At 42.3% G+C, this 25,774-nt stretch overlaps 1 protein-coding gene across 1 annotated transcript in view; it reads left to right on the top strand.

Annotated features, from left to right (window-relative positions):
• The first annotated feature begins 4,073 nt into the window (after nt 1-4,073).
• camk4 (calcium/calmodulin-dependent protein kinase IV) overlaps nt 4,074-25,774 on the top strand; it is a 60,568-nt gene continuing 38,867 nt past the window's right edge. The window contains exon 1 of the mRNA XM_060913376.1: nt 4,074-4,440. Within this exon, the coding sequence (XP_060769359.1) occupies nt 4,325-4,440 (116 nt within the window). The 5' untranslated portion in view covers nt 4,074-4,324. The remainder of the gene's footprint in view (nt 4,441-25,774) is intronic.

Consider the following 25,774-nt stretch of genomic DNA (forward strand, 5'->3'; position numbering starts at 1 on the left):
GTTTCTGAGAACTTCTGGCACCTGTGAACAGGTATTCCAGCCCAGGATGATTTGTCAACATTCCACAATTCCTCTGCATTTCTTGGTTTTGCCTCAGAAACAGCATTTTTGATGTCACCCCACAAGTTTTCTATCGGATTAAGGTCCGGGGATTGGGCTGGCCACTCCATAACTTTCATTTTGTTGGTCTTGAACCCTGATGCTGCTCGCTTACTGGTGTGTTTGGGGTCGTTGTCTTGTTGAAACACCCATTTCAAGGGCATTTCCTCTTCAGCATAAGGCAACATGACCTCGTCAAGTATTTTGATATATGCAAACTGATCCATGATCCCTGGTATGCGATAAATGGGCCCAACACCACAGTAAGAGAAACATCCCCATATCATGATGCTTGCACCACCATGCTTCACTGTCTTCAGAGTGTACTGTGGCTTGAATTCAGTGTTTGGGGGTCGTCTGAAAAACTGTCTGCGGCTCTTGGACCCAAAAAGAACAATTTTACTTTCCTCAGTCCACAAAATGTTTTTCCATTTCTCTTTAGGCCAGTCGATGTGTTCTTTGGCAAATTGTATCCTCTTCAGCACGTCTTTTTTTTTTTTTTTTAACAGTGGAACTTTGCGGGGGCTTCTTGCCGATAGATTAGCTTCACACAGGCATCTTCTAATTGTCACAGTACTCACAGGTAACTTCAGACCGTCTTTGATCACCCTGGAGCTGATCATTGGCTGAGTCTTTGCCATTCTGGCTATTCTTCGATCCATTCGAATGGTAGTCTTCTGTTTTCTTCCACGTCTCTCTGGCTTTGCTGTCCATTTTAAAGCACTGGAGATCATTTTAGCCCAGCAGCCCATCATTTTCTGCACTTCTTTACAGTATATGTTTTACCTCTCCAATCAACGTTTTAATCAAAGCACTCTGTTCTTCTGAACAATGTCTGGAACGACCCATGTTTCTCAGGTTTTCAGAGAGAAATGGATGTACAGTGGTGCTTGAAAGTTTGTGAACCCTTTATAATTTCCTATATTTCTGCATAAATATGACCTAAAACATCATCAGATTTTCACACATCCTAAAAGTAGAGAAAGAGAACCCGGTTAAACAAATGAGACAAAAATATTATGCTTGGTCATTTATTCATTGAGGAAAATGATCCAATATTACATATCTGTGAGTGGCAAAAGTATGTGAACCTCTAGGATGAACCAGTGATTTCAAGGTGAAAATAGAGTCAGGTGTTTTCAATCAATGGGATGACAATCAGGTGCGAGTGGGCACCCTATTTTATTTAAAGAACAGGGATCTATCAAAGTCTGATCTTCACAAGTGTTTGTGGAAGTGTATCATGGGACGAACAAAGGAGATTTCTGAGGACCTCAGAAAAAGTGTTGTTGATGCTCATCAGGCTGGAAAAGATGACAAAACCATCTCTAAAGAGTTTGGACTCCACCAATCCACAGTCAGACAGATTGTGTACAAATGGAGGAAATTCAAGACCATTGTTACCCTCCCCAGGAGTGGTCGACGAACAAAGATCACTCCGAGAGCAAGGCATGTAATGGTCAGTGAGCTCATAAAGGACCCCAGGGCAACTTCCAAGCAACTGAAGGCCTCTCTCACATTGGCTAATGTTAATGTTCATGAGTCCACCATCAGGAGAACACTGAACAACAATGGTGTGCATGGCAGGGTTGCAAGGAGAAAACCACTGCTCTCCAAAAAGAACATTGCTGCTTGTCTGCAGTTTGCTAAAGATCACGTGGACAAGCCAGAAGGCTATTGGAAAAATGTTTTGTGGACGGATGAGACCAAAATAGAACTTTTTGGTTTAAATGAGAAGCGTTATGTTTGCAGAAAGGAAAACACCACATTCCAGCATAAGAACCTTATCCCATTTGTGAAACATGGTGGTGGTAGTATCATGGTTTGGGCCTGTTTTGTTGCATCTGGGCCAGGACGGCTTGCCATCATTGATGGAACAATGAATTCTGAAATATACCAGCGAATTTGAAAGGAAAATGTCAGGACATCTGTCCATGAACTGAATCTCAAGAGAAGGTGGGTCATGCAGCAAGACAACGACCCTAAGCACACAAGTCATTCTACCAAAGAATGGTTAAAGAAGAATAAAGTGAATGTTTTGGAATGGCCAAGTCAAAGTCCTGACCTTAATCCAATCGAAATGTTGTGGAAGGACCTGAAGCGAGCAGTTCATGTGAGGAAACCCACCAACATCCCAGAGTTGAAGCTGTTCTGTATGGAGGAACGGGCTAAAATTCCTCCAAGCCGGTGTGCAGGACTGATCAACAGTTACCGGAAACGTTTAATTGCAGTTATTGCTGCGCAAGCGGGTCACACCAGATACTGAAAGCAAAGGTTCACATACTTTTGCCACTCACAGATATGTAATATTGGATCATTTTCCTCAATAAATAAATGACCAAGTATAATATTTTTGTCTCATTTGTTTAACTGGGTTCTCTTTATCTACTTGTAGGACTTCTGTGAAAATCTGATGATGTTTTAGGTCATATTTATGCAGAAATTTAGAAAATTCTAAAGGGTTCACAAACTTTCAAGCACCACTGTACAACATGTGCTGGCTTCATCCTTAAATTAGGGCCAACTGATTGACACCTGTTTTTTCACAGAATGAATGATCTCACTAATTAAACTCCACACTGCTATTATTTTGAACACGTCCCTTTCACTTAATTATTCAATTACACAGACTCGGGAGCATGCATATCATGAATGTTGGGTCTCTTGGTTTTCTATGACTCTACTACACCTACTGGTAAATTATTTGCCATCTAGTAATATAATTTCCACCAAAAACAGTGATTGATCTGGTTAGTCGTGTTGGACTGCTATTATTTTGAACACAAGTGTAGGTGTACAGAGGCCCATTTCCAGCAACTCTCACTCCAGTGTTCTAATGGTGCAATGTGTTTGCTCATTGCCTCAGAAGGCTAATGGATGATTAGAAAACCCTTGTACAATCATGTTAGCACAGCTGAAAACAGTTGAGCTCTTTAGAGAAGCTATAAAACTGACCTTCCTTTCAGCAGATTGAGTTTCTGGAGCATCACATTTGTGGGGTCGATTAAATGCTCAAAATGGCCAGAAAAATGTCTTGACTATATTTTCTATTCATTTTACAACTTATGGTGGTAAATAAAAGTGTGACTTTTCATGGAAAACACAAAATTGTCTGGGTGACCCCAAACTTTTGAACGGTCGTGTACATGCTGTAAGCTACAGAGAAATTGGGTTAAAATATGAAGTATTCCTTTCAGCAAACTAAAGTAAGCTGTATATCCATATTCCAAGGGGAAAAAAAGCTCATATGTGGGTGTATGGATAGATAAGCTTGGGGCAGGCAGAGAAGGAGTGTGTGTGTGTGTGTGTGTTATGAGGAAACATGCAGGTTGATGCTTGGTAAGGAGCAGGTCTAGAACAGATGGGCTGCACTGTGGAGGGAAGCTCCAGAGCAGTGGTCCAAGCCAAGACACATTAGAGTCCAAGAAGAAGGGGGGAGGCTTCAAGCCTGTTCTCAGTAGTGTTTACTCAAACTGCTAAGTAAAGCAGAGGCATTCTCTCTCTCTCTCTCTCCTTTTTTTTTTATTCTGCAAAATGACTCCTAACTGTAAAAACCTTTAAAACACTTAGACTGGATAAATTGGCTTTAATTACCCCAGTAGTTTGTTGTACAGAGGTTCACAAATAAAACATTAGTATCTGATCAGAGATGGTGTGGGGTTTAAACTGTCATTAGGCCATTTAATTGTAATGCAGTATGTGATTACACTTTATTTTCCCAAGTGAGTTTTTTTCGCACAATTATTTTTACATTTAAATGTTCATGTATTATTGTTATGCTGCTGCTGCCATGCTGTGTGTGTGTGAGCTGAGAGCAGTGCAGTGCAGTTCGGTGCTCGGTGTGTTATGTAACGCCGGTGGAGTGACGCGCGCTGAATCCCCGGAACATTAGCGACATTAAGACCCAGTGGAAGCCCAGCGGCCGCCCCTTCACACCGGGGGAGAGCGGGGAGATGCGCTGCTGTGGGGGAGAGCAGGGAGATGCGCTGCTATGGGTGAAGGCGTGTAGCCTCAGAGTCGCGCATTCACAGCAAACCCGCGAAGTGCTCGCTGTTTCTGTCAGTACCGTTTCGGACACTTCTCCGAGCCTGTGTGTGTGTTTTCCGTGAACCTGAGCTCAGGGGACGGAAAGGCAACTCCACACTGAAGTGAAGCAGGGAAATCACACCGCAGGGAGAGAGAGAGAGAGAGAGAGATCAGGGAAGGCAGGATTACTGCGTCTGAGATGCTCAAAGTGAGTATGATCAGCTCCAGGCCAGGCGCAGCTCCGGAATACTGGATTGATGGCTCAAAGAAAGAGACGCTGGAGGACTTCTACGAGCTGGAGTCGGAACTGGGACGGTGAGTACCTCTCCGGAGCTTTCAGTATCCCCTCAGTAGCTTTCAGTACCCCTCACTACCCCCTTAGTACCTCTCGATACCCCTCAGTATCCCCTCAGTAGCTTTCAGTACCCCTCACTACCCCCTTAGTACCTCTCAATACCTCTCAGTATCCCCTCAGTAGCTTTCAGTACCCCTCAATATCCCGTTAGTACCTCTCAATACCTCTCAGTATCCCCTCAGTAGCTTTCAGTACCCCTCAATATCCCCTTAGTACCTCTCGATACCCCTCAGTAGCTTTCAGTACCCCTCACTACCCCCTTAGTACCTCTCAATACCCCTCAGTATCCCCTCAGTAGCTTTCAGTACCCCTCAATATCCCGTTAGTACCTCTCAATACCTCTCAGTATCCCCTCAGTAGCTTTCAGTACCCCTCAATATCCCCTTAGTACCTCTCGATACCCCTCAGTAGCTTTCAGTACCCCTCACTACCCCCTTAGTACCTCTCAATACCCCTCAGTATCCCCTCAGTAGCTTTCAGTACCCCTCAATATCCCGTTAGTACCTCTCAATACCCCTCAGTATCCCCTCAGTAGCTTTCAGTACCCCTCACTACCCCCTTAGTACCTCTCAATACCCCTCAGTATCCCCTCATTAGATTTCAGTACCCCTCAATGTCCCCTTAGTACCTCTCAATACCCCTCAGTAGCTTTCAGTACCCCTCACTACCCCCTTAGTACCTCTCAATACCCCTCAGTATCCCCTCAGTAGCTTTCAGTACCCCTCACTACCCCCTTAGTACCTCTCAATACCCCTCAGTATCCCCTCAGTAGCTTTCAGTACCCCTCAATATCCCGTTAGTACCTCTCAATACCTCTCAGTATCCCCTCAGTAGCTTTCAGTACCTCTCAATATCCCCTTAGTACCTCTCGATACCCCTCAGTAGCTTTCAGTACCCCTCACTACCCCCTTAGTACCTCTCAATACCCCTCCGTACCTCTTGGTAGCTTTCAGTGCCTTTTGGTACCCCTCAGTACCTCTCAGTAGCTTTCCATGCCTTTCAGTACCCCTCAGTACCTTCTAATAGCCCTCAGCAGCTGTCAGTTCCTTAAATTACCCTTCATTAATATGAGAAGAATGTACAATTAATTGTTTAATTTCTATACACATTTTAAAAACATTATTTTACTCCTTTATGTATTTAAGTTAATTTTTCATTTCAAGTGAAATGTAGTGTACATATATAATTTTTCCCCAATCATAGTTTTCATTAATTTTTGAATATTTATTTATTTATTAAATAAAATATGTTCATCATGCCTCTTTTTGGAAATTCAGAAGTTTCTCATGAAGTTAGGCTAATGTGCTAAGGCTACATCTTTTTATTATTTAATTGTAGTTAATTTTCTTATTTTTTGATATTGTTACCCTTTAATTATGTCTCTTGGTCATTTGTGCAAGTCTTTATTTTGTCTATAATTTTTAAAAAATTCTTTCAGCACATCTTTTTCTTGAAGAATCTGAAGCTAAATTTTAATTCCTGATAAAATTAGATTCTTTAAGTCTATATTTTATTTAATTTGTAATTTTTAGAGCAGAATAAAATTTTGAATGAAATGACTATTTTTAAAGCTATTTATTTTAAATTAAATATGGTTACATTTATCATGTCTCTTTCTTTAGAACAATTAAATGTAAATTATTTTCTTTAGAGCTTATTTTTCTCTATTTGAATGTCGTTTTATGTTTTGTATGTCTCTTGTTTGAAAATCAGAAGTTAATTTTATGTTTTCGGTACCGTTGGTTTGTTTGTTGGTTTGTCTGTTAGCAACATTACGGAAAAAGTAATGAACGGATTGCTCTGAAATTTTTTCCAGAGATGTGACTGGGCACAAGTAACAATCCATTAAATTTTGGCGGTGATCCGGATCACCTTCTGGATCCCGGGTTTTTTTTAAAGGATTAATTTTTTCCCCATTGAAATGAATGGGCGCGCGACGCAAAAAACAGATTTTTCCTTCTGTAGGCCAAACCGTAAGGTGTAAAGTCATGAAACATGGTATACTGATAGAGGAGTGGACCCTGATTGAGTTCATCAAGTTTCATGTTGGTACGTCTCACGCTCTAGCACCACCAACTGATCACAGTCTTACATGCGTTCATGCACGTACCTTTTGATCCGTGCGTCCGATTTTCATAAGTCTGGTGCCGTTGGTATTCTTGGAGCTAGACGATTCCAACGCACCCTATGATGTCATTCTCCACCTAATTAGATTTTCCGCCATTTTGAATTTTGTCCAAAGTGAAGGTAGAGTGACCCTGGCTGCATGTTTTGTCCGATCATCACGAAACTTGGCACCATGATCTCCAGTCCATGCCTAATGAATAATATTCGTTTCGCTCTCATACGTCGAAGCGTTCGCCCGTGGCAGCCAATCAAAATCGATGGCGAAGCCACCAAACAGGAAGTGAGCTCATATCACGGAAACACTTTGACCATATCAAGACCATATTTAGTGGCATGACTTTGGACACCATCCAAACTACCCTCATCAAATATGGTGTCATTTGGCCACTAGGGGGCGTCACAATTAGCAAAAACGTATTTTGGCTCATACCTCAGAAACGCTTTGACGTATCAAGACCGTATTTGTTGAGATGACTTTCAGCACCAGTTCATGCATCCTCATCAAATTTGGTGTCATTTGGCCACTAGGGGGCGCCACAATGAGCAAAAACGTGTTTTGGGTCATATCTCTTTACGGATTTAGAATTACATCTACATTTTCATGGTAGTGATGCTCTGGGATGCCCCTGTAAAGATCCTTGCCAGCCTTTTTTGTATTGGAATTAGTTTAAATAATTTTCCTTTATTTGTGCTTCATCTCTTTGACGTTGCGCAAATTTCTGTGCAAAAAAAAAACCCACACCATGCTCGGGGTGCCTGAGAGGATATCACAGTATGAGCTGATACGGGAAAAAAAAAAAAATCGGGAGATTCCTTGTTGCTCACTATTTCAGAACAGATGGTGAGACGAGGTGAGATCTACACCATGAAAACATAAATAATGGAGCATTTCAATTCCAGTATGCATTAATCACAAAAAGGTGGAATCCAACATCTGAAGTAAGCGCTTTCTCTTGGTGAGCTTTGTGGCGTATCCGGGGCCTGTCCTGGGAACACTGGGTGAGAGACGGGAACACACCCTGGATGAGACGACAGCCCATCTTGGGGCACCACACAAACAAAAACACAGTCGCAAATCTACCTACGAACATGTTTTTGCGAGGAAAGAGGAAACCAGAGACCCTGAAGGAAAGCTGGGCGGACACGTGGAAAACAATCGAAACTCTGCACACGCACTCTAACCCGAACTCAGTTATTTAGGATACATCGACTGCGCACAAGTTTTCTCCAAGTAGTTAGCTTAATAGACACTCGACACATTCTCGAACACAGGCCTCCAGGTCCTGGGTCTGTAGCACATTGTCCAATCCTAGTTAAATTACGACTACGCATGGTGAAGATGTTAAATGTGAATTTTCTATTTGTGTTGCTTCCAGAGTGGCTTTGATGCATTTATTCCACTAAAGCTTTGTAGTGAAGTGAAAAGGTTTGGCAGACTGGATTATAATTATAATCAGAGCTGTTTCATCTGAGAGAGAGAGAGAGAGAGAGAGAAGGGAGGGGGGGAAAAACGAGTGCGTGGAATAATGAGAAATTAGAGCAAAATGCTCCCATATGTGCGTATGGCAGGACGGCCAACGGAAATCTGCAGGAATGAGGTTTACTGACGAGGCGATTTGTGGAACTTTCCTTCAATTAGGATGTACAATTAATCCCTAAATTAGGAAAAAATAAAATGCATTTGGGTCGATATCTGTTGGTAAAGTGGGGCGGCACGGTGGTGTAGTGGTTAGCGCTGTCGCCTCACAGCAAGAAGGTCCGGGTTCGAGCCCCGTAGCCGCCGAGGGCCTTTCTGTGCGGAGTTTGCATGTTCTCCCCGTGTCCGTGTGGGTTTCCTCCGGGTGCTCCGGTTTCCCCCACAGTCCAAAGACATGCAGGTTAGGTTAACTGGTGACTCTAAATTGACCGTAGGTGTGAATGTGAGCGTGAATGGTTGTCTGTGTCTATGTGTCAGCCCTGTGATGACCTGGCGACTTGTCCAGGGTGTACCCCGCCTTTCGCCCGTAGTCAGCTGGGATAGGCTCCAGCTTGCCTGCGACCCTGTAGAACAGGATAAAGCGGCTAGAGATAATGAGATGAGATGAGATCTGTTGGTAAAGTGGTTATTGCTTGGCTAGAGTGTTGAATATTTGGATTTTACATATACAGGAGCACAAGGTGATGAATCACTTAGAAAGCCTTGGAAGGAACACCGAGCTCTCATCGGCTGTGCCAAATGTAAAGCCCTTGGGTCCGAAATACAGCAAAGCAAGGTGAATCTGTAATGAAACTAGTGAGAGGTTCGTTCTGTCTCTGTCTTTCTTTCTCGCTCTCTTTTACTTGCCTGCGATTATATAATACCGGGCAAGCAGAAAACAGAAACAGAACAAGGAGCTTGGGTAACACACACACACCACGCACTCCTGCGCTTCACTTCCTTCCCCGTCAACTATGCATTAACTGCGTCGAAACAATAGAGCTGGGAAATCCATTACTGCTGAGTGACTACCATGATAGACATTTATTGAGTTAGCTACTCCTCTAAGCTTTTGCAAAATGTTGTACGATCATCAAAAGTTGGATTAGGTTTGTGGAATGATTGATGAAGGAAGGATCACAAGATGATACAGAATTAGAGCTTTTGGCAGCTACAACTGCAGAGCTATCTGTCTGGGAGAAAGTGCTGAAAAATGCCTTAAGGCACTGGTTCTCCAAGTCGGGTTTGGGAAGCACAGCCAAGAGATATGTATTTTTATTTAAATGTTTTTTTTAATCACATTGCAGTGACTAATTGAACGGGTTGAATCTGACGTGAACAAAAAAAAAACGCAAGCAAGTTTAGAAATTATGTTAACTTGGACCTAATGGTGCTGACTTGGTATAAAGTTCAGGGATTGAAAAGCTCTAAGGCTCCAATAAATACCCGGAAGATGACTTGTGGAAAATGGATTCTCGCAGAGCAAATAGTGTTGGGGACATTAATTTTTGAAAGAGACAGGTGAACATCCTGGGCATCAAGAACCGTAAGAAACACTCAGTGCGTTTACATGCACATCCAAATCGAGCTACTGTCGGTAATCGAGCTAAGGGTCCCAGCAGGGGTGCCAGAGAAATCCAATCCTACATGCACACAAGGAAATCGAGCTATTGTGTGAGGTACATTGTGCACCCGAGCCACAGGTGGGGCTACACGCCCCATCGTGTTGGTACACTTCCGGTTGACGTCATGCAGAAGAGCTATTCAAGAGTATAAACAAAGTTATCATCAGTGTTGCCAGATACTGCTGACGTTTTCCAGCCCAAAACATGTTCAAATCCGCCAAAATGCACTTAAAACCGCCCAATCTGGCAACACTGGCAGTTCCGTGTTCACAAGTTCCGTGCTCAAGCTGTTAGGCTTGCTCTAACAGACTGTATGGCTACAAACTGTCCTGCGCAGACCACTGTTTTGTAAGACAACTTATTTTGCACAATTGTATATTTTTCTAAAGTCCATTTTTTGCTTACAATTTAACTTATGTCTTAATAAACACACAAAAAGTTCAATTGTTTTGTTTTTATTGACATTCTTCAGATGTTGGACATTATATATATATATATATATATATATATATATATATATATATACACACACACACACACACACACATACAGTGACTTGTTTATGTACACAATTCACAACTATGCAACAGCTGTACAGATGTATTTGGTGATACAGTAAGTGAGCTAAATTTTAACAGTGCAAACAATGCCACAAAAAGAAAAGATTCATGCCGTTGTCATGATTCGTTGTCATGCCGACCGAGGCTGTTGTGTTTCCCGCTTGTGGTCTCGTCACTCGTCACTTCCGGAAGGGGCAGTGCTGAAGTAAGTTGCTCGACTACGTAGCTCGATAGGGTTTACATTCACTAAGTAGCTCGGCTACAATCGCATAATCTAGGTCGTGTAGCTCGATTACGAGAAATCAAGTTCGGTTCGATTTCAGCCTAGCTAAGGTGTTTCCATGGCATTTAGAACTTCGATTTCAGTCGAGCAACGGCAGAAATTCGATTTTCTCTATGTGCATGTAAACGCACTGAGTGCGATCAGAGCAGGAAGAAAAGTCGATGATTTAGCAGCTTCATGCAAACGAGAAGCAGATTGTGGCAATATCTACCGTACACTTGCCAGTCAGTTTATTAGGACCACCCATCCACCTGCTGTTTGATGCAGTTATCTAATCAGCCAATCCCTTGACAGCAACACGAGGCATAAAATCATGCAGATACAAACGAAGAGCCTCAGTTAATGTTCACGATGTTCAGACATCCGAATGGGGGAAAATTGCGATCTCAAAATGCGACTTTCGCTTGGTGCCAGATGGACTGGTTTGAGTTTTTCATAAACTGCTGATCTCCTGGGGTTTTCACACACATACAGAATGGTGCAAAAAACATTGACGAGTGAGCGACAGTTCTGTGGGTGGAAACAAACGCCTTGTTGATAAGAGAGGTCAGAGGAAAATGGACAGATTCGAGGTGGTTCGAGCTGCCAGGAAGGATATAGTGCCTCACAGCAACTCTTTACATCCGTGGTGAGCAGAAAAGCATCTCAGCATGCAACAGCACAAGAACACATTGGGTTCCACTCCTGTATCCAAGAACAGGAATCTTAGAGTCAAGAATAAGTTTCTAGTAAAGTGGCCGGTGAGTGTATATTGGTGTAAACTTTCAATTTATTCAATATTTTGAACGTGAATCAAATCAGGGGATAAATGTGTTGGATTAAAAACGTGTATAAACCACCTTCAGCGGGATATAATGTACATTCATCTGGAATTTAATTACGTTGGATAAAAACTAATGAAGATGTTCAAAAGTGTCACATTTCGCCTCACTGTATTTCAACTCGTATTTGATGACATGGTTCGAGTGGTTAGATCAAGAAGTCCTGATAAGTCACTGTCGGTCAGATTCACTAATGGAGGCTTTGTGAGTGCTATTAATGAGCAACGGTGCCTCATTTTCACTATTATTGTTGATCTGCCTTTGTAGGATTCCGCCATTAGGGTGTGTGTATATGAATATTGATTTGGATTTGGTGCATTACTGTTGATGAGGAGAGGCTTGTGATCTCGCTTTTGGATGATGAACCCATCTGCCTTCTCTTTAGCTGATTTGTACTTGTATTTTTCTTTTCATATTTCTGGGCCAGGGCAGCACGGTGGTGTAGTGGTTAGCGCTGTCGCCTCACAGCAAGAAGGTCCAGGTTCGAGCCCCGTGGCCAGCGAGGGCCTTTCTTTGTGGAGTTTGCATGTTCTCCCCGTGTCCGCGTGGGTTTCCTCCGGGTGCTCCGGTTTCCCCCACAGTCCAAAGACATGCAGGTTAGGTTAACTGGTGATTCTAAATTGACCGTAGGTGTGAATGTGAGTGTGAATGGTTGTCTGTGTCTATGTGTCAGCCCTGTGATGACCTGGCGACTTGTCCAGGGTGTACCCTGCCTTTTGCCCGTAGTCAGCTGGGATAGGCTCCAGCTTGCCTGCGACCCTGTAGAAGGATAAAGCAGCTAGAGATAATGAGATGAGATATTTCTGGGCCACCATTGCTCACGTCATCTCATTTTTATGAGCGTAAATATGCACTTTGTGTTCTAGTTCTGTTCTTTCAACCTGCGTGATGCTCTGAACCTGTATTAAACGACCACGTTTTTCTTGTTTTTCCTGGCAGCTTTGGAATCAGGGTTGACTTGTTCCTCGAGTCCCACTCTGTGTTTATGTAACCGCCTTAAAATAAAACGACTCCTCATGGTGCTTCAGAAGCATCCAAACAATGTGTCAAATTGTTTGCGCGGTAAATAGAGCTAAAACAAAGCTAAATAGTTTGTGTGTGTGGAAAGGAAAAGAATGGAAAACGTGTCTCTAATTTAATAAAAGGGTGGGGATCAGTGTTTGATTGATTACATGGGCGTCTAGGGGTGGAATGGAATCAGTATCGGTGTTCAGATTTTAACCTGATGTAGGCGTGGCCTAAACCAGAAGGGGTTCAAGGTTGTAATTGGTCTCCTCTGGAGATGGAGCTGTCTCCGAAGAAGAAGCCTTTATTTGTCACATGCACACTCGAGCACAGTGAAATTCCTCCTCTGCGTTTAACCCATCTGAAGCAGTGAGCACACACACATACCCAACGCCCGGGGAGCAGTTAGGGGGTAGGTACCTTGCTCAAGGACACTTCAGGCCAAGGCCACCCCCATGGTGCATGTCTTTGGACTGCGAGGGGAAACCGGAGCACCCAGAGGAAACCCACACAGACACGGGGAGAACATGCAAACTCCGCACAGAAAGGCCCCCGTTGGCCACTGGGCTCGAACCTGGAACCTTCTTGCTGTGAGGTGACAGTGCTAACCACTACACAACCGGCATGCCAATGTGTGTTCCCTCGTAATATTTTTGCATTCCCTCGCAAGAAGGGTTAGGGTTAACGCAAAGTAAAGCAAAAGTATAGAGGCTTTGCACAGTCACATGACAACCCCCCAATAGCAACAGTAACTACGCCGCCATGACAGGAGGCAGCTTGGAGTGCTTCATTCAGACTAGTTGTTATTGATCAGTATGGGAAGGTTTTGCTGTGTTTTTAGATGTGCAAATTGTTTTGAATGAAACAAAAGACCTCAGACTTTTTTTTTTTTTTAATTTACCAAGAGTAATTCCTCATCGGGGGACAAAACTAAAGAGATTTCTAAACATAGATAGGAAAAATGGCTTGCAAACATTCGGCGGGACTCGGTGTCGAACGTCGTCGTGGTGTGGGATGACTCAGGGGGGCTGAGCGTCCGTGGCCCATCGCACAATATCCCTCCAGCCCTCTCTGTCTTTCGCCGTGCAGGCAGCAGTCGAAAGCCCCATCCCGGTCAAGGCCACCACTCCGTCCATCACACGCGTCTTTTGCTGGCCTCTTCGTCGCGTTCCGAAGACCATGCCAGTGATGAAATCGGCCACTGTTCCCTCCGCTCTCATAACATGGCCAAAATACCGCAACTTCAGCTTGTCACAATACTTCATCAGATTCCAGCTGCCTCCAATCTGTTGCCTCACGTAGATGTTCGATTTCTTCTCAGTCCAGCTAATCCTTAACATTCTGCGGTAAGACCAGTTCTCGAACGCTTCGATTCTCTTCCAATCAGACTTTTTCAGCGCCCAAGACTCAGCCCCATAGGTGGCAATCGGAAACACCAGTGACCAGAGGAGGCGTAGCTTTGTGCGTTGATGGATGTTCCTGTCCGTCCATACAGGGGCTAGGCTGATAACTGCCGTCTTCGCAATAGCAAGTCGCCGCCGTATCTCGGTTGTCTCATTGCTGTCTGGGTTGATCATCACTCCTAGCTAGTTAAAAGCCTCGATCTCTTCCACTACCTCGCCATCAACCACCAGCGTCTCCGGTACAAAACTGTCATTGTCATCAGTGCTCTCATCCTTGCCGACCACCATCAATTTCGTCTTCTGCACGTTCAAGAACAGACCAGCTTTTTCACTGGCTTCCATTACACGTCTCAGTAGTTGTTCCAGTTCGCGCATAGAGTTCGCCACCAGAGCCACGTCATCCGCATAGTGTAAGTTGGTGATACGCCTGCCTCCCACATAGATCTCACCGGTGAAATCCTGCAATGCTTCGCGCATGATTCGCTCTGAGTACAGGTTAAAACGGTGTCGAATGGAGAGGTAAAAAATCCAATGGTATGCTCACTTCATTTCCATGAAGGTAAGGAAAAAAAATTAAATTTCAGAACTGCAGCGAAGTGCTCATTCTTGTACAAAGAAGTGAACATGAGCGTAAGGGACAAAGTGCAGCGAGGTGCTCAATAGATTTAATGTTCTTCTGTGGAGAAAGTAAGTACACCATTGGCTTCAGAAACTAGTCTTGGCTCCAACTGCTCCCCAGGCTGCTCTGGGAATATTGTACATCACTCTGGATAAGAGCGTCTGCTAAATGCCATTAATGTAATTCTCATGCTCACTGTATATGAATGATCACCTTGCTGCACTTTGTATGTTTGCAAGCCATTTTTTCATTCTATGTTTAGAAATCTTGCTAGTTTTTCCCCGATGATGAATTACTTTTGGTAAATTTAAAACAGGTGGCACGGTGGTGTAGTGGTTAGTGCTATCGCCTCACAGCAAGAAGGTCCGGGTTCGAGCCCCGTGGCCGGCGAGGGCCTTTCTGTGTGGAGTTTGCATGTTCTCCCCGTGTCCGCGTGGGTTTCCTCCGGGTGCTCCGGTTTCCCCCACAGTCCAAAGACATGCAGGTTAGGTTAACTGGTGACTCTAAATTGACCGTAGGTGTGAATGTGAGTGTGAATGGTTGTCTGTGTCTATGTGTCAGCCCTGTGATGACCTGGCGACTTGTCCAGGGTGTACCCCGCCTTTCGCCCGTAGTCAGCTGGGATAGGCTCCAGCTTGCCTGCGACCCTGTAGAACAGGATAAAGCGGCTAGAGATAATGAGATGAGATGAAATTTAAAACAAATCTGATGTCTTTTCGTTTCATTCAAAACGATTTGCACATCTAAAAACACAGCAAAACCTTCCCATACTGATCAGTAACAACGAACTTGGCTGAATGAAGCACTCCAAGCTGCCTCCTGTCATGGCGGCATAGTTACCATTGCAATGGGGGTCATGCAACGGTGCAAAGCCTCACAAAAGTAGCTTAAAAAATACCCATCATGACCCTTAGGGGGCTCCATAGAATCCCAGTGCACACCTCTAATCTCAAACAGATGAACCATTCTGGCAAGCTTTCTAAAAACATAGTGCACCTCCTATTCATATCGGTTTGTATTTGTTTAGAACATCTATTCATTCTGATTAGCATACAGTATTTGTTTTCTTTTACAACCCTAATGTGTAGATTATTATTATTATTATTATTATTATTCGCTCATCCGGCTGACAGGTGATGAGTTTATGCCATCGTGTGTTGTCCGGCGACGTCCACGTTTCACGAAAATCGCTTCTTCTCTCTCAATTCTCCACTGATTTTTATTCTTTTTGGCAGGACGGTAGGTCTGCCTGGGGTGCATATAACTTCTACTCAAATTTGCATAATTGCAATTAATTACTCCACATCTTCATTATTAAGCCCTAACGAGCAGTTCCCACACAAATTGCTGCTTCTCCCTTAATTCTTCACCAATTTTGATTCTTTCTGGCTTGAAGGTAGGGCCACCTAGGGTGCATATAACTTCTACCCAGATTTGCTTAATTACAATTATTAATGAAGTTATGGACTAATTAAGCCTTAATGAGCAATTCAACAAAAATCGCTGCTTCTCGGTCAATTCCTCGCCGTTTTGGATTCTTTCTGGCAAATGGGTCGGTATTCCTAGGGTGGATATCGCTTCTGGATGTAGCTTGCAACATTTATTGCACAAGGTGGCCCACTTTAGATCGTTCCTTCTGGACTAGACGGGGCCGGAGTGAATTATGCAGTCATTGACGGTCTTGTATAAATATTTACTGAGGATTTGTATATTACACCATTACGGAAGCCGAGAGAGGCCCTGCATATAATCCTTTTTTTATTCACCTTGTTATCCCGAGATAACGACATAATTAATTCAGGATCTCCAGAAAACAACACAACTAATTCGAGATCTCGAGAAAACAAAACCGTTATTCCAAGATAACGACATAATTAATTCAGGATCTCGAGAAAACAAGACAATTATTCCGTGATCTCGAAAAAACAAAACAATTATTTCATGATCTCGAGAAAACAGCTGAGATTTCTAGCAGAGCTGCCCCCCGTGGGTCAGACAACGAAGACTTAGAAATTGGCGGACATGTACCGTAACAGAGCAGAAATGGCTTTTTACGATGCCTTGAGAGAGAGGGGGCCAGTCTTCTGCGCAGGTGCCGCGGACTAATTTTGAAATTATCCTTTATTAAAAGACTTAATGCAATCTCTCCCTGCGTCAACCCCTGATCAAAATATTGCCTTATTAGGTGATCGATTATTCCAGACATTCTAATGACCAAAGTTGCGTCTATACAGAATGAGAAATAGCCCCAAAGTCAGCATATCACAAGTCTCTTGGCGCACCTGAATGAACCATTTCTCAGCTGTTTACTCGAGATCACGGAATAACGGTTTTGTTTTCTCGAGATCTCGAATTAGTTGTGTTGTTTTCTCGAGATCCTGAATTAATTATGTCGTCATCTCAGGATAACAGGGTGAATAAAAAAAGATTATATGAAGGGCCTCTCGCGGCTTCCGTAAACCATGCCGAAAAAGAAAAAAAAATTTTTTTTCCCACCATCAATTTTGCTTTTTTTTTTTTTTCCTTCAAGAGGACAGGAAGTCATGTTGCATATAACATGTACTACGTTTTACAATTTACAGTGCTGGAACAGAAGTGTCCCTCTCATTTCCTCTCCATCACGCTTTACAGATCTCTCTCATTAATATAGAGCCTTTTGTTAACATTTAATGATGAAATGAAATGAGGCATTCTAGCTACAATCACAAGACGAGGCTGAAGACGGAGACACCGTGGGAGAATTGTCTAAACTATAGCGTCTGCTTGAGGTGTCTCCACCCCATAAAATAAATATTCCTCGTGTAATGCTTTCTGATTTTGTATTTGTGTTAGTGCTTTCCTGTAGTGGAACCATTCAGTGAAATCCTTTTGGTGGTGGTGGGGGGGGGTAAACTTCAGGTTTTTTTTTTTAATTTTAAATTTTTTTTCTGGGATCTATAGTAATTATAAGGAGCAGATTGTTGATCTGGCACTCATGCTTGCTCACATTTCCACATTGTGTGTGTGTGTGTGTGTGTGTGTGTGTGTGTAGCAGAGTGTAGTTTATGGCCAAAAAGCCAGACACCACTACATTTCCACTAAAACCCCCAAACCAGAATCAAGATGGTGCTTCTAGAGCAGTGAGGTACCGTAGCTGTTCCACTGTTACTGCATTAGCTACATTTCATTTATTTCCACGTTGCACGTCTCTGGCTGAGACGCCCGATTGCGACAGGCTCTGTTCCTGGCCCGAGGCCTGGTCTGATTGCTGGCCTAAGCTGATTATGTGTTGGACTGGAGAACCGAAACACTAATGCTACATAAGATGCTGACTGGTTGAAAATAATCTGAGCTTTTACAACACTCAGATGAGGTCCTGGTCACTTAACGCCAGCAGTGGGATTACAGTGGTGCTTGAAAGTTTGTGAACCCTTTAGAATTTTCTATATTTCTGCATAAATATGACCTAAAACATCATCAGATTTACACACAAGTCCTAAAAGTAGATAAAGAGAACCCAGTTAAACAAACGAGACAAAAATATTATACTCGGTCATTTATTTCTTGAGGAAAATGATCCAATATTACATATCTGTGAGTGGCAAAAGTATGTGAACCTGTAGGATTAGCAGTTAATTAGAAGGTGAAATTAGAGTCAGGTGTTTTCAATCAATGGGATGACAATCAGGTGTGAGTGGGCACCCTGTTTTAATTAAAGAACAGGGATCTATCAAAGTCTGATCTTCACAACACATTGTAACCCGTATGACGAGGGAGGGGCCTGTGCTTGTGCAGGAACAGTCTAATTCTAAGTTCTAGGTTCACTGGTTTAGGTTAGGCTAGACCACAATCAATTACTCACCCCAACAACACACAACGCTCACTAGGGTGCATCAGTTGCCCCCTAAAAATGAAAAGTTCCTCCGATCATGATGCATTTTTGTTTTTATGTTCCTTTTGGTAAGAAAACACACTGGGTGAAATATTTTGACAAAATTTCAAAAGTTTAATGGTGGCACCAGGAGCTCAAAGTTATGGAAAAAGCTGCTATTTTATGACTTTTATGACAAAATTTCGATCACTTTTCATGAAACATTATGGCACCTTATAGAGTATACCAAATATCTTAGATACACATTTTTAGTACATGTTCAAAATATATTATCAAGCACAGTTTGAGTTTTAGCTGTTCATCGAATCATTGTTCAACTACTTTTAAACAATACAAATGTATTATGAATCACATTAATGCTTCTCAATCCCTTGCAAAGGTTCTTAACATGATCTCTGGCTCACAAGAAATCAATAAACGGAGTCCAACATTGTGATCCAAACCTTACGCGAAAACATAAAATAAGCTTTTTTTGGCAAAAAATGAACCTCATGGTGCCACCATTAGACTTTTGAATATGGTCAAAAAATTTTACAGGATGTCTTTATTGGTGAAAAGGAACACCCAAACAAAAATGCATCAGATTTTATGAAAGTGACGGCAACTGATGCACCCTAATGCTCACTGGTATAAGGATAAAAAATACAATAAAAATGTATTTAGACACTAAGTTAAAGAGAATAAAAGTCATTTACTCTGTGCAAATTATCAATCATGTAAACAGTATTCTAAGTGCAGTTAGTAAAGGTGTCAATATGAAGAATAAATAACCACTGTATTTATCAATAACTATTTAAAGACTTATTTAATTCCTACTAAAAATCTATTTAACTCAGTTAAATTATTAAGTTGTGAATGGTAAGCTACTTTTGTTTCCTAGGGTTTTCTATGTGATACAAGTGTACCCAAAACACTAGGGGTGTTCACACGGCAACTTTTACTCCGGTGTAGCACCGGGGCTGCCCCGCTAGAGCGTTCACACGGTACAAAGTTATAGCGGTGTAGCCCCTGAAAGCTGCTTAAACCGGTGCAAATCTAACCTTGCTCGAGAGGTGGTTTAAGAAATTTACTCCGGAGTAAATGCTAGTTTGCGGGGCAGCACCGATATAAAATGGGACGTCTGAACGCTACAGGGGTAGACTCGCTACGCGTGAGGAGAGTTGATTACATACGGGCATTGCATAATTTGCATCCTGGTATTTTGCGCTTCCAAAATGGCAAATATCAACAACAACAGAACTGCGTGTCTTCCAGTGTTGCCAGATTGGGCGGTTTTAAGTGCATTTTGGCGGATTTGAACATATTTTGGGCTGGAAAACGTCAGCAGTATCTGGCAACACTGGTGTCTTCATCCACGTTGTTTTCCCGGCGCTTGGTGATGCCATGACAACCGAGAAAAGGAAGTACATTTTCACGCATGCGCATATTTAATTTCCGCATTATTACTATCGTATAGCACGGTCGCAAAAACTGCCGTGTGAACGCAAGTGGGGCTGCACCGGTGCTAACACGCTTCTCTCTAGTAAGCAGGTTTGTGACGTGTGAACGCTCCACAAAATTTACACCGGTGTAAGATATATCGCAACAAAATACATCGGTGCAGCATCGATGCAAATATGTGCCGTGTGAACACCCCTAATGTTAAATTGTAACTCGATGTAAAAAAATATATATCAATACCGATATACTATTAGTGCCGGCACTATGGTTCTAAATAGTAAATAAAAGAAATGAATGAAACAACCAAAATATTAAATAAAACCCAATTGAGATCTCAGAAAAACAAAAAGTAACTAACTAAAAATAAGCCCAAAGAAAACTGAGTGCACCCAAAAAATGAAAATAAAATAAGAAGAATGGAGTGGGGATGTTAAATGTGTGGCTCAGTCCGATTTCCGATCCAAGTCTGTGTATTGTGTTCAAATTTGATCCTACCATAGTCACAGGGCAAGAGATGGTGGCAAGTAGCTCAGGGAGATCAGCCACAGGAGATGTGAGGAGGCATGCAAGGGGGAATGGTGACACGAGAGAGGTGGGGGACTCCAAGGTATCCACAGACAAAGACGACGGTGACCCAGGGTTTCCAGGTGTACAAAAAAACAGTCTGCACACAATTGCACAGATGACTATTCAATTTAATAAATCTTTATCCTTATAATTCTATTTACAATATGGCAATTCAATATACTATTGCAGTTAAACTGTAACTAAACTGTCCATACAATAACCAGTATGGACCTCCAGTAAAACTAGCTCCTATGAGCAAGAATAAACCACAGCATATTGCTGTTGACTGCTCCAATGATACCCTTATTGCAACTGCTTAAAACAGCAGTATACAAAACAGTCTATTAAATTACAAAAAAAAAGTTTAAATCTCCGTTAATTCAGTTACGCTTGGAGATCGCTAGATTGGGGCGGCACGGTGGTGTAGTGGTTAGCGCTGTCGCCTCACAGCAAGAAGGTCCGGGTTCGAGCCCCGTGGCCGGCGAGGGGCCTTTCTGTGCGGAGTTTGCATGTTCTCCCCGTGTCCGCGTGGGTTTCCTCCGGGTGCTCCGGTTTCCCCCACAGTCCAAAGACATGCAGGTTAGGTTAACTGGTGACTCTAAATTGACCGTAGGTGTGAATGTGAGTGTGAATGGTTGTCTGTGTCTATGTGTCAGCCCTGTGATGACCTGGCGACTTGTCCAGGGTGTACCCCGCCTTTCGCCCGTAGTCAGCTGGGATAGGCTCCAGCTTGCCTGCGACCCTGTAGAACAGGATAAAGTGGCTAGAGATAATGAGATGAGATGAGATTGCTAGATTGCTGTGAGTTCGTTTGGTTGCTGGGAGACCAAGCTAGCTGGAAGTTAGGTGGCTAATAACGTAACTTTCCTTGACCCACAGTAATAAAGCATTTAATAATATTTAAAGTCTTAAAATGCTCATAACCCTACTAAGTCATAAAATCAAAGTTTCTACAGGTTATCCTGATGGGTTTTAAATGGATGTCAAGTCAAAGAAGCATGTCCGGGTCTAATAAATACATCTAAAACCTATTTGAGATGACTTTGCTTAGCGTATACGTATAAAATTGACAGTTGCCATATGCTAAAACATTAGCTCACCAGGATATCTGCTCTTAATCAAGATCTCCGACGATCTCGGGGTCTTGATTGTAGATAAGGATCTAGACGAAGGGCTCAAGGGAATACGGAGTTGATTGATAGAAGTGTTTATTATCTAGTTGATTAGAAGTATAGATGAAATTCAAGAAGTATTATTATTATTATTATTTACAGATTAGATGTCAGTTTCTCTCTCTCTGTATCGAAGGTAATCGTGTCTATCCAGTTTCTTGATTTCAAGTCTGGTTTTAAAGCGGCAGTTGCTTATTATTATTTGAGTGAACATTCTGGCGCATGCTCTAGGGCCTATCAGCGAACTCTCAGTGCATCAGAATGAGTTAGAGGCGTCTAAAAATCATATGGGTTACAACATGTTTGTGGAAGTGAATCATGGTACGAACAAAGGAGATTTCAGAAAAAGTGTTGTTGATGCTCATCAGGCTGGAAAAGGTGACAAAACCATCTGTGAAGAGTTTGGACTCCACCAGTCCACAGTCAGACAGACTGTGTACAAATGGAGGAAATTCAAGACCATGGTTACCCTCCCCAGGAGTGGTCGACCAACAAAGATCACTCCAAGAGCAAGGTGTGTAATAGTCGGCGAGGACACAAAGGACCCCAGGGCAACTTCTAAGCAACTGAAGGCCTCTCTCACATTGGCTAATGTTCATGAGTCCACCATCAGGAGAACACTGAACAACAATGGTGTGCATGGCAGGGTTGCAAGGAGAAAGCCACTGCTCTCCAAAAAGAACATTGCTGCTCGTCTGCAGTTTGCTAAAGATCATGTGGACAAGCCAGAAGGCTACTGGAAAAATGTTTTGTGGATGGATGAGACCAAAATAGAACTTTTTGGTTTAAATGAGAAGCGTTATGTTTGGAGAAAGGAAAACACTGCATTCCAGCAAAAGAACCTTATCCCATCTGTGAAACATGGTGGTGGTAGTATCATGGTTTGGGCCTGTTTTGCTGCATCTGGGCTGGGACGGCTTGCCATCATTGATGGAACAATGAATTCTAAAGGAAAATGTCAGGACATCTGTCCATGAACTGAGTCTCAAGAGAAGGTGGGTCATGCAGCAAGACAACGACCCTAAGCACACAAGTCGTTCTACCAAAGAATGGTTAAAGAATAATAATGTTTTGGAATGGCCAAGTCAAAGTCCTGACCTTAATCCATTGGAAATGTTGTGGAAGGACCTGAAGCGAACAGTTCATGTGAGGAAACCCACCAACATCCCAGAGTTGAAGCTGTTCTGTACGGAGGAACGGGCTAAAATTCCTCCAAGCCGGTGTGCAGGACTGATCAACAGTTACCGCAAACGTTTAGTTGCAGTTATTGCTGCACAAGGGGGTCACACCAGATACTGAAAGCAATGGTTCACATACTTTTGCCACTCACAGCTATGTAAAATTGGATCATTTTCCTCAATAAATAAATGACCAAGTATAATATTTTTGTCTTGTTTGTTTAACTAGGTTCTCTTTATCTACTTTTAGGACTTGTGTGAAAATCTGATGATGTTTTAGGTCATTTATGCAGAATTATAGACAATTCTAAAGGGTTCACAAACTTTCAAGCACCACTGTAGGTCTAATAAGTGGGAAGCTCACCTGATGTTGATATGTAAATTAGGACGCAAGCTGTTGTGTTGCTGGACCTGGAATAAGATATAGATCAGGTAAGGAATAAAACACAATGGGACATCATGATGTTATTTAAAAAAAACAAAACAACTAATCAGTGATGGGGTTCGTATTGGGCCACCCGAAATTGACTGTTTAAATAATATTGGCTGGCTTTTTTTGTGGTATATTGGATATATTCCATTCAGTCTTCGAGTTCAAGATCATACTAGTTGAGTGGAATATATCTGATAGACCACGAACAAAAAGTTGTTTATTATTATTATTATTATAATATACACATTCCTTTTGGGTGTTCAATGCGTCTTTCTCTTTCAAAATTTTCTCAAAATCTTCCGTATTTAACAAAGCAAACCTGGCGGCCATGTTTGTTTACAAACTGTCACACTCGCTCCGTAGTGCGGAAGTTTTACATCTCTGACGTGTGACGTCATGTTGTCTTGCCAACCATGCAATATCGTAAACCATATTCAACGCTCATGGGTAGAGTGACGTAATACATGTAGGATAAGCGATACACTAGCAATATTGCATGCTATCGAACCAAATGAATGAAACCCGCTAGAAGGGAATAGAACACGTTTTTATTCCATCGAAAAAGTGTCCTGTATGTATAATAATTTGCAATAACAGCTTTTTACAAATTGTTGACATTGGAGACTCTCTTCCAAAATTTGTAAAAAAAAAAAAAAGGCTCCTCTTTAAAATGTTCACCATATCAGCAATCACATATTTTCAATCTGTTTATATGCAGTGACCACAATACAACTAAAACAATGACCTAGTAGAACGTTAGAACGCGTTAATACGGTATGAACCTGTGATTTGAATTACAGCCAATGTGATCACCATAGCTGCTGTTATAGAAAATTAATAATCACCTTCTTACCGATGAGAATTTAGAATGCAATGTTTGTTCTTTATTTTTATGAATTAAGACACTTCTTCATGTCTTAAAGTAATGATGGATGTCGTTTCTCTTTACTTAGTTGAGCGCTTCTTGACGCAGTATGGATTCCTACAGTTGTGGTGTTTAAATAGGGCTGTATTTACTGTATTTTTATTATGTAGTGTTTGATGTCGATTGCATATTAAGAAGGCAAGAAAATCGTCCACTGATTAAGTTTTGACAAGGCACCTCATCTCATCGCATTACCTGTAGCTGCTTTATCCTTCTACAGGGTCGCAGGCAAGCTGGAGCCTATCCCAGCTGACTACGGGCGAAAGGCGGGGTACACCCTGGACAAGTCGCCAGGTCATCACAGGGCTGACACATAGACACAGACAACCATTCACACTCGCATTCACACCTACGGTCAATTTAGAGTCACCAGTTAACCTAACCTGCATGTCTTTGGACTGTGGGGGAAACCGGAGCACCCGGAGGAAACCCACGCGGACACGGGGAGAACATGCAAACTCCACACAGAAAGGCCCTCGCCGGCCACGGGGCTTGAACCTGGACCTTCTTGCTGTGAGGCGACAGCGCTAACCACTACACCACCGTGCCGCCCGACAAGGCACCTGTTAATTGAAAAGCATTCCAGGCGACTATGGAATCAATTTTGTGCCAAAATGTTCATACAATACTTTTGAAATATCAAACAAAAACGACAAATCAAAATACAAAAAAAAGAAAAAAAAAGTCAATTTTTTTAGACTGACAAACAAATTATTCGTGTAATCGTGCAAAATATCAGTCTATTACTCTTCAGAAACCTTTTATTTTTGTTCCGCGTCTTTCTCAGTTTTGTTTGACGTAATTTATTTTGGTTGCGATTCCAGCTTTCTCGTTTGTGCTCCCTGACTTTTTGCTTGCAGTTTTGGCACAAACTTCACGTGTGGGTGGGCTGTCCAGGAATGCATTCCCATTGGCTAACTTGTGTTTGACTGACAGCTACGCTCAACCATTCCCCGGAAGCTGTTGCGGTCATTTCCTACTCGGATTTTGGCGGACTGTTTGACGAGTGACCGATCCATTGACGGTAAACAAGGATCGAGTGGACTTCAGTGGCGACTATGATATTGAATTAATTCAACAAAGTGTAAATTCAATATCATAGTCGCCACTGAAGTCCACTCGATCCTTGTTTACCGTCAATGGATCGGTCACTCGTCAAACAGTCCGCCAAAATCCGAGTAGGGAATGGCTGAGTGTAGCTGTCAGTCAAACACAAGTTAGCCAATGGGAATGCATTCCTGGACAGCCCACCCACACGTGAAGTTTGTGCCAAAACTGCAAGCAAAAAGTCAGGGAGCGCAAACGAGAAAGCTGGAATCGCAACCAAAATAAATTACGTCAAACAAAACTGAGAAAGACGCGGAACAAAAATAAAAGGTTTCTGAAGAGTAATAGACTGATATTTTGCACGATTACACGAATAATTTGTTTGCCAGTCTAAAAAAATTGACTCTTTTTTTGTATTTTGATTTGTCATTTTTGTTTGATATTTCAAAAGTATTGTATGAACATTTTGGCACCACATTGATTCCATAGGCGACTACCTCATGAAGCTGTTTAAGATAATGCCAATAGTGTGCAAAGCGTCATCAAGGTAAACGCTGAATACTGTGAAGAATCTAAAATATGAATTTTTTTTAAACCACTTTACCACGTAATTCCATGTGTTCTGTATGTTATTTTATAGTTTTGATATCTTCAGGATTGTTCTACAATGTAGAAAACAGAAATACCAAAAGACAGAAAAACTGATGAATGAGTAGGGGTGTACAAACTTTTGACTGGTACTATATATTTGACATTTAATTC

Source organism: Neoarius graeffei, chromosome 28 (genome assembly GCF_027579695.1).
Source record: "Neoarius graeffei isolate fNeoGra1 chromosome 28, fNeoGra1.pri, whole genome shotgun sequence".
Classification (NCBI taxonomy): Eukaryota; Metazoa; Chordata; class Actinopteri; order Siluriformes; family Ariidae; genus Neoarius; species Neoarius graeffei.